Below are 12,846 nucleotides of genomic sequence, written 5' to 3'. Positions count from 1 at the left end.
AAAAAAAAAAAGAAGAAACAGAATAAGGTGTTTATTAAAAAAAATCATTATACACTTACAATCATTCCTCGTGAATCATCACTGAAGCACTGCTAAAAGGCCAAACATTTCTAGAAGCTTCTAGTACCCGCTTTCATGGTCATTTTACAAGTCACATAACAAATCCATTTTTATTACTTTAATAATTCCTCATTTTAACCTAAAATTATTTGGATAAACATAAACTGCTCTGAACATAAAGAGGTCCTTTTCCTCTCCAGTAGAAATATAATTTTAGTACATAACACAACCTAGTTGTGTTATGAAGACAATTAAAAAAGAAATCATCCCCAAATTTCATTGGTCAATGAATGACAACATCAAAAGAAATATTTTTAAATAATTTTTGGTGTGTTAATTAAAAAAGATGAACAATCTGACAAACTGAACCCCTATTTTTAGAAAATGAACTGGCAGCTTATGCAAAACCATGGCAGATACAAATGACAAGATTTAACATATCATTTCTTTATACTAAATCTCAGTCTTCCCGCGAAAGAAAGTCACTATAATTTTGAAATTCAATTCCCAGCGATATAGCCTCTAGGAAAGAGTCTGGCAGTTTCTCATAAGGTAAAACATAGTTACCTTAGGGACCAGCGGTCCTGCTTCTACATATATACCCAAGAAAAATGAAAGTACATTGCCACACAAACTCAATCGCAACTGCTCATAACTGCACCGTTCTCCATAGTGTAAGAAGCAATGGTCTGCATGTATACTGATGGGTGGATTTAAAACCATGGTAGAAATCCATACAGTGGAATATTTGGGACCAAGGATGATGTCAGCCACTAAGGACCACATAGTGTATTTCATTTATCTATAAAATGTCCTGTTATGGATTGAATCTGAAATGTCCCATATAGACTCAGGTGTTATACATGCTGTGTTTTTAGATATTGGTGCTGTCTGGGGTGGAATGTACCTGGAGGAAATAGGTCCCTTGGGCTATGCTTTTGAAAGTTTTACCTCATCTCTTCTTCCTCCATGTGATGCATTATGTTCACGCTTGTCTTGAGTCCAGACAACTGTGAACCAAAATCTCAAAAAGCATGACTCCAAATAAATCCTCCCTCCCTTCTTTGAAAGTGTTGAAAACATGAAGAAAACCCAGCATAAGCAGATCTATAGGAAAGGACAGTGGTTCAGTGACTGCTTAGGGCTGGGAAGAGCTTCTAAAGGAACTCTTTTTGGAGTTATAAAATGTTCTAAAGCTGGTTGTAGCGATGGTTACACAGCTCTAGGTATATTAAAAATCAGTATGTGTGAACTGAACAGTATATAAGTTGTTTCTCAATAAAGCTTCTACATATATATCCAAAAGAATTGATCCTCACCTCTGGCCAGGTGATGCACACATCTCTGCATAATACTTTATCTTTGGTTCTGTCCCACTTGTTCGAAGAGTAGCAACACAGCCATTTTGGAAAGTAAATGTAATCATTTGGCTGTTTTTACTCACAGGCAGTACCTATGCAAAATGTAACAGTTTACACGGATATCTTCGTGTTCAGGAACTATAAAATGCATCCCACTTATACCAAGTACCCAAGGTGCCTAGAATCACAGAAACAAAGTAGACTGGTGGCTGCCAGAGTCGGGAGATGGGTGTGGAAGGTTGTTTAATGAAGACACAATTTCAGTTCATCGAAGTTAAAAGTTCTGGAAGTCTGTTGTATAATAATATAAGCATGTTTTGAAACTTAAGGTTAAAAAAGAGGACATAAAGTCCTGAGGGAGATGGGTTGGTGGATCCCAGGGGGAGTTGGAAGGAGGGAGTGGGGGTGGATAAGATCAAAAATACGTTGTACACATGTATAGAATTTTCAAAGAATACAAAAATTATTTAAAATGGATAAGATGCAAACATGGATTAATACATTATTAGAATACTGAAACAACATCTAAATATTACAAATGGAAATTTAAGCTAACAGTTATTACCATAACTGTAATAAAATGAATGAACTTATCATGTAAGCATCTACTGAGCATTGACCACAGACATAGGAAGGAGCTTTGAGAGGCATCGAGGAAATGGAGCTGCCATGTGCAAAGCAGCAGTGGCATGAGTGGATGTCAACAAAAACACTAACACATAACCCAAAGAAGGTTACGTAATAACTCATTATGTAAAACCTGATTATGTAAAACCTCATTATGGGACCTGGAATTCCTAAGGAAGATGAAACATTTGCCTTAAGTCTTAAACCTCAAGCATTCTAGGTAAGTGCCCTGTCACCATCAGCTCTTGCCTTAATTAGGCCTTAAGTAATGGTGAGATATGAGCCTACAGCAGAAAGGAAAGAAGATAAACTGAGGCAAACAAGCTGACCCAAAATACAGGCAAACCTTAAAGCATACGTGTTTAAGAAATCACCCATTCCTCTATTTGTCCAGAGGTATGGAGAGACAGGTTGGAAGCATGTTAAAGTTAGAAAGCTACAGGGCTCTGAGATCTTTAGACTTCATGTTCCCACACCACTCATCGCCACTGTACATTCTCTCTCTCCCTCTCTCTCTCCTTCCCTCTCCCTCCTTCCCTCCGTCCCTCCCTTCTTCTCTTCCCCCTCTCTCTACTTCCTTGGTCCCTCTTCTCCAAGCCCACTTCCCTTTGCACCAGAAGCACAGATGATTATTTGGAGAGTGGTAAGTATTAAGTCAAAGAGATCAGCTAGTGCACTTGAAACTTCTCTGGCACAAAGCAACTGGTCCTATCCTCAAGAAACTAAAGGCTGCTCTCACTACAGCATGATTCATGACAGACTAGAGGCTGCTCTCACTACAGCGTGACTCATGACAGACTGTTTAAAAGAAGTGTTTTATTGGTGGTGGTGGTTTTGCTTGATTTTTAAAGAGGTGTTTTCCAGGGGTTCCAACTTCTAGCTGAACACACAGAATACTGGGAAGGTGGTACACCTGGAGAGTGCTTAGAACAGCTGTTCTCAATCTGTGAGTTTCTAACCCTTTAGAGTTCACATATCAAATATTTACATTGTTATTCATAACAGCAGCAAAATTAGTTACAAAGCAGCAACAAAATAATTTTATGGTTGGGGGTCACCGCAACATGAGGCTGTATTAAAGGGCCACAGCACTAGGAGGGCTTATAGGAGGTTTTGCCCAGGCCTCCATTTGTATAACCTTGTCTGCTGTCTCTTCCATCTGGCTGCTTCTAATCTTAACCACTGTAAACATGAGCACACTGGCTTGGATCTTATGCAAAACTTATTGCAGCTTTACTTTTTTTTTTTTTGGTGACTTGAGTCATTAAATTGTCTTCATTCTTTGTAAAAAGAAAAGGTACTTACTGATTTCTTATTTGGCTGGCTGCTATCATATCCAGTGGTTACGTCCCGCACATGCAAAATAGCAAATGCCCCACAAAACTTTGGATATTCCTTTGGAGACTCAAAATTGCGAATCCTTTCAAATATGGTTTTAATGGTAGGTGGATCATAACACAAGAAATATGAAGTTTTTGACATGTGATAACCGTATCTGCACAAAGATTTAAAGCTAAAGTCAGATTCTAGGTAACTTTTGGGACACATGCATATTAAAGATAAGCAGGCATAATATTTTATAGAAAGTGATACTGATAATATTAATAGTAAAGAAATATAGTCAGGAAGTGGTGGTACATGCTTTAATTCCAGCACTCAGGAGGTAGATGCAGGCAGATCTCCATGAGTTTGAGGCCAGCCTGATCTACAGAGCGAGTTCTAGGATACACAGGGCTGAACAGAGAAACCCTGTCTTAGAAAGAAAGGAAGAAAGAAAGAAAGAGAGAGAGAGAAAGGAAGGAAGGAAGGAGGGAAGGAAGGAAGGAAGGAGGGAAGGAGGGAAAGAAAGGAGAGAAAGAGGGCGAGAATGAGGGAGGGAAAAAGGGAGGGAGGGAGGGAGGGAGGGAGGGAGGGAGGGAGGCAGGGATCTGCTCCTCAAAAACAAACTAAGAAAAGGACCCCAAACCAACCAACCAACCAACCAACCAACCAACCAACCAACGAAAAAAGCAAGCAAGGTAGGTCTGTTGTGTGAGATTCATGTGAGAACTTACGTTTCATAAACTTTTGTCAGTTGTTCCATCAGTGTTATCTTCCTGGTATCCAGGAAAGAGGCCATTTCAGCAACAACAACAGCTGCACTCACTCCATCTTTGTCCAACACGGAGGTTCCACACAGAAAGCCTGAGGGTTAGACAGTGTCTTTAGAAAAGGGGGAGCTTTCTGCTACACTTTCCGGTTTTGGACTTCTTCCCTGAGTAGGGAACTGAAGAGCATAGTATCAAGCCAGGTGTGATAATGTATGACTACATCTCAGCACTCAGGGGCTGAACTGGGAGTTCATGGCCAGTCTAGGTTGTGACAGCCAAGATCTTTTCTCAAAATAAAAACAAAAAACACCAACATGAATCACAAAATACAATGAAAACAACAATAACAAACTCTATCAGAGTCTAGTAACATGTATTCAGGGATCTAGTTCCTCTGTGATGGAAAATGTGATTCAGTCTTCTTAGGTAGTCAAAGTTTTTAAAAAGGAAACATGAGCACAACACATGCCTAAACTGCGTGTACTCTTCCCTAACACCGTGGCTACACAAAGCCTTTACCAAGTCCGTCTCTGTAATCAGATTTCAGGGGCTTTCATCGGATGAGCTACTGTCCACTTGAAGGCATATATACTGCTGGGCATGCATTTCTGCATTTTTGCAACTCAAAATTATAACCAGAAGGTAAATGTCACCGCTCTACAGAATTACTTTATTTTAAATGCTTTCAAACAAAAGAAAAGATTATTAGTATTTACTACATACCAATAGACTCTTCAAATGCAAAAAGGACTTCTTTCCCATTTCCTAGGAGGTCTTTTATCCTACTTCCAATCCATTTAAAGCCTGGTAATGTTTCCTGAAATGTAGAGGAAGCCACTCCAGTTAACTGACTCTGATGAACACATATTAAAGAGCTTATTTCTAAATGCCCATAGATCCTGCATAGTGAGCTTCTATCACAGTCCTTGGTCCATAAAGGCTTAGATGATGGTAGATTTATAGTCTCAAGCTACCATAACCACATAAAAAGGCACAATTAATGACCTGCTATCAGAGCAGCAGGTGATTTACATCAAATATAACATGTTTATAAGTGGTTATAAATACAGATTCAAAATGACAGGTGCATACATGAGCTACAATCATAATGTGCCTATTAAAGTACTGTAATGGGTGCTTTACATCATCCCTTCTAACGCTTACAAACATTACTGCCATTGCAGAAGCTTAGAGACTATTCTTCCCAAGACTGCACATAAGGGATGGAGGCCGAGTTTAATTATATTGCTTTCCTGAAGCAATTGCTGTCCTTTAAGCGCATTATAATCTTAATATGAGCGCTTGTGAAGGATGTGATTTAGTCTTCTTGAGTAATCAAGGCCTTTAAGTTTTCAGTGACATAACATAAGCACATCACAAGCCTGAAGTGCTTGTAGCATTCCAGGCATACACAAAGCCTTTACCAGCCCTTTCTGTAATTAGATTTGAGGGTTTTTCATCTGATGAGTTACTGTCCAATTACAAGACATGTCCTACTTTAGTGTCAATAGAGAGAACACATCATTCACACTAATTCTAGAGCTTACCATCACTAATCTGTTTCCTAGTTCACTTTTCTGCTTCCTCTCAAAACAAAGCCCTAGAAATAGGAAAGCCAACATCACCCTCAGTAAAAACAAATTTATAATATTGCTCCTTAGAATCAAGTTTCTTTTATGCTCTGGATATATCTTTTTGCTATACACAAGAAAAATGTTAACATAATCTAGAATATTAGTTGTGAATAAGATTTTAGCATCTTCTAATTTTTTTTGTTTAACAAGCACTATATTCATTTTTCTTTTGTGTTATGTATGATGGGTATGTATGTACACACATGCATGCTCATATGAATGAGGCATATGTGTGCCACAGTCCACATGTGGACTTTAAAGGACAACGTTGTGAGTTGGTCTTCATCTTTCAATCTTATTCAAAACAGGGTCTCTTCATTGCTTGCTATTGCACTCACTGGGACAGCTGACCTATGAGCGTCAGAAGAATTCTCCCATCCCCATACCCCATTTTGTCATAGGAGGACTAGAATTTCATGCATGTAATATTGTATCCAACTCCACATGGATTCTGGGGTTTCAAATTCAAGTTCCCAAGAGTGCAGAGCAAAACTTTACCCACTTAGCCATCTCTCCAGCCCAGAATATTCTTTTATTTGTCTAAAAACTAGAAGAAACTAAAAAAATTAGAAGATACTGAAATTTAATTCAAGCCTAAGATTCTGAATTATGATGTTAACATTTTCCTTATCTAGAGTGAAAAATAAATCCTAAGTATAAAAGAAACTTTATTCTAAAGAACAATATTACACATTTGTTTGGTTTTACTGAGGGTAGTGTTGGATTTTCTACTTCTATTTCTTGTTTTTGAAAGAAAGCAGAAAAGTGAACTAGGAAACAGATTAGTGATGGTAAGCTCTAGAATTAGCGTGCGGGATGTGTTCTCTCTATTGACACTAAAGCAGGGCATGTCTTGCAACTGGACAGTCACTTATCAGATGAAAACATCTCAAATCTAATGACAATTAATAGCTAGATCTAATTAGTAATATGACCCATAGCCTGATGGTGACAAAGACGACAGAAGACAACCTAATTGGCATTAGTTCAAGAGGCTGCAAAAAAACTGCTGGTCACTAACTACCTGAGAGTCATAAAACTTAATGATCCAGCCTGAAAGTGACTACTTAATTTCTGGATATAGAGTCATTGGGTCTTATTTTGCAATTTAGAGTTACACCTAAGGTAATAAGTCATAATTCTGTATTTGAGGAGTAGAGGCAACAATTCAATGACATCTATAGTTTTCTGAAGTCTGTATTACAAATAAGTTAGATTTTCCCAGTCTAAAATGTTGTATGTTCCCACCCGCCATTCCCAGACAATACTACACGTACTAGAGAAGTGTTAGTATAATGTCTTAAAGAACATTTTATCTTAGTCACATTCACATACTAGATGATTTTGGCTAGGGTGTCTAAAATTATCAAAAATATCAAGCAAGTATGAACAGAGGTAGAAAACAGGTAGAGTTATTAAGGAGATCAATGAAAGTCAGTTTGGTGCAGAGATGTCTTTACAGAAATGTTTAGCAAAGTAGCATACAGACTTCTAATGAAGTCCGCTTCATTCTTACTTCAAAATGAAATCCTTCTTTAAGTGCAATTGCCTTTAAAATTTTAGAAGAGACAGTGGTGGCTAGCATGTAAACATTCTTCACATCTGCGTTTGGTTTGTTCTTCTTCCAGCAATCAAACATCCACCACCCAAACAAAGCTGCCAACTCATTGCCTGTGAAAACTTTCCAACGACCACTGCAGAAAGAATAAAATTCAACGTCAAGACCTTCATAGCTTCTCATGAAAACTTTCTGACTTATAGCTTCAAATATGGATGGGAAACCCCAAGTTCTATTACACGGAACTTTTGACAAAACATTTATTCCATCTTTTGGTGTGTAGTATACATGTGTATCTGTGTGTGCACGCATGTATGTGCATATGTACAGAGGCCAGAAGTGAACATTGAGTAATCTCGTATATTATTCTCCATTTTATTTTTAAATATACTTTAAATTTCATTTATTTTTATTTGTGTGTATGTTTGTGTGCTTGTCTTCCCATATGTGCACATCTCTGTAATGCCTGTGGAAACCAGAAGAGGGTGTTGGGTTTCCTGGTATAAGAGTACAGACAGCTGTGAGTGACTTGATGTGAGTACTTGGAACCAAACCCAGGACTTCAGAAAGAGAAGGACATGTGCTGAATCACTAAGACACCTCTCCATCTTAGTTTTTGAGACAGGGCTTTCACTAAATCAGATCAGCTAGGCTGGTTAGCCAATGAGCTCCATGAGCCTCCTGCCTCTATCTCCAGTGCTGTGAGTTCATATATGCAGCTCATCATGATTGCTGCAGTATAATTTAACACTAGGGACCTTGCTGCAGAACACAAGGAGAGCATGTAAGTCATATTTGATGTGTCACTCAGTCCTATCTAGTCTGATGGCTGCTGTGTCCGGAAAACGCAGATGTGTGGTAGCCACTTACTCTTAGAAACACTGGCTTTCAGAATCTTTACCTGCCCTCTTCTATGACAATCCTCAACTCTTGGGAGGAGGAGGAGGAGGTGATGTAAAGGTCCCATGGAGGGCTGAGGCTCAAATTACTTACTTCTCCTGAAGTTCTGCCACAGCCAGCCGGTCTGCATCAGGATCTGTGGCTAGCACTATCCGGGCATTTTCTTTCTCTGCCAGTCTCAGGGACAGTTCCTAAAACAGTGATCCAAAAAGGCTAGATTATACTAAAGAACCTAAATCCAATGTCCTCGTTCCTAAAAGTGGGCACTGTGTCAGTGGTATGAATTTCAAAAAAGCATGCAGTCTAGAGAGATTGAACTAAGGCCATTTTCTATAGAAATTTCAAATAAAACTTATTATTGCTACAGTATAATTTAACACTGGGGAGCTTGCTGCAGAGCATGAGGAAAGCACGGAAGTCATATCTGATGTGTCACTCGGCCCTAGCTAGTCTGATGGCTGATAAGCTAAGAATCATTTAAATGTTAGAAACAATACCAGCACAGATTCTCCTTCTTCAGGGTTTGGACATTTAACAGTAGAAAAGTCTGGATCTGGATCTTTCTGTTCTGGGACTGGAATTGGAGGCTTAAAACCAAATACTTGAAAAGCCATCTGCACGTAGTCATGTCCAACTCCATGAAAGGAGGTATGTACAAATTTCAAGGTGGTCTTTGAATTTAAGTCCCTGTAAAGGAAAATCACACACACCCTTACTTACCATTTACTAACCACTTCCTAGAATAAACAAAATTTATAAAATAAATAGCAAACATTTCATTAATAGCTTTCAAAATACCCATAAAGAGAACACCCAACATCCATATATACTTGGCAATTAGTTTCAACATGTCAATTCTGTCAGCCTAGCTTTGCTTCTTCAAATATATTATTTTGCACAAAATACTTTAGTATTTAAGAACACAAGTATACCTTCATTATCACACTTAGAAAACGGAACAATAATTTTTAAATTTTGTCTAATATCTGTGTTCACATTTTCTCCAAGTGTCTAAAAATATCACCTGGTTGCTATGTCTCTCAAATCTTTAATTTGTAAATATTTTTTCCTTATGTCTCCAATCCTTGCTCTCCTAACACCATGTCCCATATCTTGGCATGCAAATTATGCATCTTTTTCATAGTTTGTTTCTCTTTCTTTCCCTCCCTCATTCCCTCTCTTTCAGTTTCAGACAAGATCTTTTCGATGTCTTCAGCTGGCTTCAAGCTCTCTTTGTAACTGAGGATGACTGAACTTCTGGCCCTCCTTCCTCCAAGCACTGAGATTTCATATGGTATATTACCATGCTTAGTGTATGCATTACTAGGGATTCAACCAAGGGAGGGCTTGGCCCACACAAGATACTCGGTCTATTAACTGAGCTACATCTCAGCCTTTGTTTATATTAGTACATTCCTCTGATCTGTTTCTACTATGAATGGGTCATTGAATCTAGAGGTAACATTAGATTCTATTTCAATTTCTCTGGCAAGAATAGATGTGTATTTTCAACCAAGTCACGAGGAAGCCGACAATGCCAATTTCACAGTTAATATTTATCAGTGTCCTGTCGTTTTCATTCGTCCATCTGCAATTGCCTATCAATTCATTGCCATTATAAGCTTTGGGGATGGCTGCTAAGGTTCATTATCAAGATCATAAAATTGTGATGTTTTAATTGTATTCTTCTTTCTGCATTTAATAGCTGAATTCTGGGAAGCTATACAATTCATTAAAAGTCCTGAATGAGTGATTTTCAGTTTGCAAATACACAAAAGTAACTAATAATGTGCTTTCTTACTATTACTAACAATCACCGATTTTTTTTTCTCAATTAATTACAGTGATTCTTCACTTTGATGACTTTGTAGTCTTTGGTTAGTGACATGCCACTCATGTTGATTCTTCTGCTTTAATACGACCTAAGCATCTCCAAGTAAGTTTGGGGGGGGGGGCTATGGAGGAGAGGGGGAGGCAAGAAGGAAGGGAGGGAAGGAGAAAGAAAGAGGGAAGGAAAGAGAGACTGATTGATTTTCATACTAAGCTCATTTAGGACATTTTCTATACCAGGCCTGGATATACTTTAATCCTATTCTATGGTTATCCTCCAGCCCCACTTGGATACCTGTAAAAACAGATCTTTTTCAGATCTTCCATGTATTTCTTGCAAATGTCTTGCAGAGGATCTTTCTTCAGTGGGCTAGTGTCCACTAAATTATCATTCCAAGAATCATTCCAGGGTTCCACACACTCTTCTATACATTTCAGAATTTCTTTATCATGTGGAGATGTGATTTGAGCACCAGTTTCCCAGTAAACCTATATGATACATAAATATAGTCATAATTAGTTAAAACGCTTATTAGGCTCTTTCTTAGCTAGAGTAGAGATGATCTCTGGTATTTTGAAGAATACCAAATTAAGCAAGTAAAAAAATGTCAATATTAGACTATATTACTAACACTAAAATACATTGATGGTAATGATTTCAGAGAAACTTGCCAAAAGAGAATCATGTATCTTGATACAAAACCAAGATCAAGTAAGTAATTTAAACAGATTCATAACCTCTAGTAAAAAGAAGCAGTAATTAAAAGATTCCCAAAATGTCCATATTTTTAGGATATTTGTGTTTACTTTCCTGAGAAGTTTCTTAAAACATGTAAGTATCCCCCCTTCAGATTTACAGATGGTTGTGAGCCATCACATGGTTCCTGAGAATTCTGGAAGAGCAGCAGTGTCTTAACCCTGAACTGTATCTCTATCCCCTCTCAAGCTTAGTTTTTGAGACAGGGTCTCTTGCTGAATCTTGATAGAGCTCCGTGTCTCAGCTGGGCTGGCTGGCTGGCCAATGAGCCCCAGGTTCCCTGCCTCTGTCCCCGCAGCACTGGGGTTACAGATGCACACTGCTGAACCCAGCTATTATATGGGTGCTGAGGAACCAAGCTCGGGTCCCATGCTTTCAGAGCAAGCACTTTACCCACAGGGCCATTCCCCCAGTCTCTGTTCCATATGTTGTAATAGATATGGTACTCTAAAGACTGTGACTTCAGCTCATATTTCTTCCTTGAGTTACAGATCTGCACATCCAGCTGCTCATGGCACACCTGCTTACTTGGTTAACTCACAATACCTAAAACTTACATATGTCACAAACTGAATTAATGCTTCTTCCCTACCTTTAGGAATGGGCCAGACTCCAAATCTTTTTGTTTTGTTTTATTTTGCTTTTTGAGACAGGGTTTCTCTGTGCAGCCTTGGCTTGGCTGTCTTGGAACTTGCTGCCTGCCTCTACCTCCCTAGGGCTGAGACTAAAGGCATGCATCATCACTACCCAGGAGGTCCCAAATCTTAAATTAGTATTTAACCTTTCTCCCATTTAAGATAGAGCTTGGTGTGTTTGGAATCCTCCCAAAGAAAGAATGAAAATGTACGAATGTGGGTTCCTCTCCCAGAAGCCTGGCACATGGTTCAGCAGTGTACCGCGTGCCTTCCATGGGCACCTCTCAAGCTACTTTTCACCTCTGACACTCTACTTTTGCTGTTGTTTGTCAGAGAGACTAATGTAGCAAGTAGGCCCTGTGGCACTGAAGCCGAGGCAGCACTGCAAGAGGGAGAGTGAGCTCAAGGTGCTACTTCCGGACTCTTCCCATTCAGTCTTCATATCCTTGATACACAACATGATTTGATTTCTGAAATTATAGACAGGATATGATTGGGATGGATGGAGAAATCAAGGAAAAAAGAAGAAGAAACCATTGAAACGTACACAGCCTGCGAACCAGTAAACACCATGGCAGGTATACATCAATGTCTTTATATATTTCCAATGCCTGGCTTTGTTCCTCAGTATAGAAAATATCGAATATATATTATTCAGGTAAAAGTTATACAATAGGCAAAGGTTGGGAGTCCAAGGCTTACTTTGTACCCGTTGTCCTCTTTGCGGTTATGAGATGCAGTAATCATCACACCTGCAACTGCTTTGAGCTCCTGGACAGCATATGGCTATAAAAAAAAAAAAAAAAAGATTCTTCCACTTCGCTTGCTAGATATTCATACATTTTCTATGAACACTTCTTGGTTAAATAATGCAGGAGGACACTTAGATATCATGACTTAAGATCTCCCTGCTCCAGGTTTGATGGGTAATGTCCTTCTCTCATACACGAAGTTCAACAACCATCCAATTATCACCTTGAATGATCTTTCCTCTCAATCTCTATTGCTTATTGGTATAACAATTTCTTATTCTTTGCTATATAATAATATTTAGTAAATGCTACATGACAGAAACTTTGCTGGACTGGAGATATGAATGGCAAGTATAATTACAAATAGTTGGAGATAGAAATAAACTTAGAAGCCATCTAATCCATCACATGTTACATGAGTTTTATCTGACATTACACAGTCATTAGGTGGAAGATTCAAAGGTATATAGTCCTTTGTCTTCTAATTTGAAGATCTTTACATATACTTTGTAGCCTCCATGGTACATAAGTGTCAATTCACCCTTTTCTTGATTATTTCTCTTCCCTGGACACTTCCTTCCACCATCATACCGACCACTCTCCAGACCACATAAGGTGGGAAAGAGGAGGGGAGGGGAGAGG

At 38.6% G+C, this 12,846-nt stretch overlaps 1 protein-coding gene across 2 annotated transcripts in view; it reads right to left on the bottom strand.

Annotated features, from left to right (window-relative positions):
* Pgm2l1 (phosphoglucomutase 2 like 1) overlaps nt 1-12,846 on the bottom strand; it is a 50,849-nt gene that overhangs the window by 6,252 nt on the left and 31,751 nt on the right. For both annotated transcript variants that reach the window (XM_031387522.1, XM_031387524.1), the window contains 9 exons: nt 12,155-12,238; nt 10,356-10,549; nt 8,728-8,917; nt 8,324-8,421; nt 7,289-7,466; nt 4,862-4,955; nt 4,103-4,232; nt 3,354-3,543; nt 1,380-1,513 (listed from right to left, as the gene is read on the bottom strand). In XM_031387522.1, coding sequence (XP_031243382.1) covers nt 1,380-1,513; nt 3,354-3,543; nt 4,103-4,232; nt 4,862-4,955; nt 7,289-7,466; nt 8,324-8,421; nt 8,728-8,917; nt 10,356-10,549; nt 12,155-12,238 — 1,292 coding nt within the window. The remainder of the gene's footprint in view (nt 1-1,379; nt 1,514-3,353; nt 3,544-4,102; nt 4,233-4,861; nt 4,956-7,288; nt 7,467-8,323; nt 8,422-8,727; nt 8,918-10,355; nt 10,550-12,154; nt 12,239-12,846) is intronic.

Source organism: Mastomys coucha, unplaced genomic scaffold (assembly GCF_008632895.1).
Source record: "Mastomys coucha isolate ucsf_1 unplaced genomic scaffold, UCSF_Mcou_1 pScaffold21, whole genome shotgun sequence".
In the NCBI taxonomy this organism is placed as follows: domain Eukaryota; kingdom Metazoa; phylum Chordata; class Mammalia; order Rodentia; family Muridae; genus Mastomys; species Mastomys coucha.
Note: the sequence above shows the minus strand (reverse complement) of the source record. Positions and strands in the feature narration are given on the sequence as shown.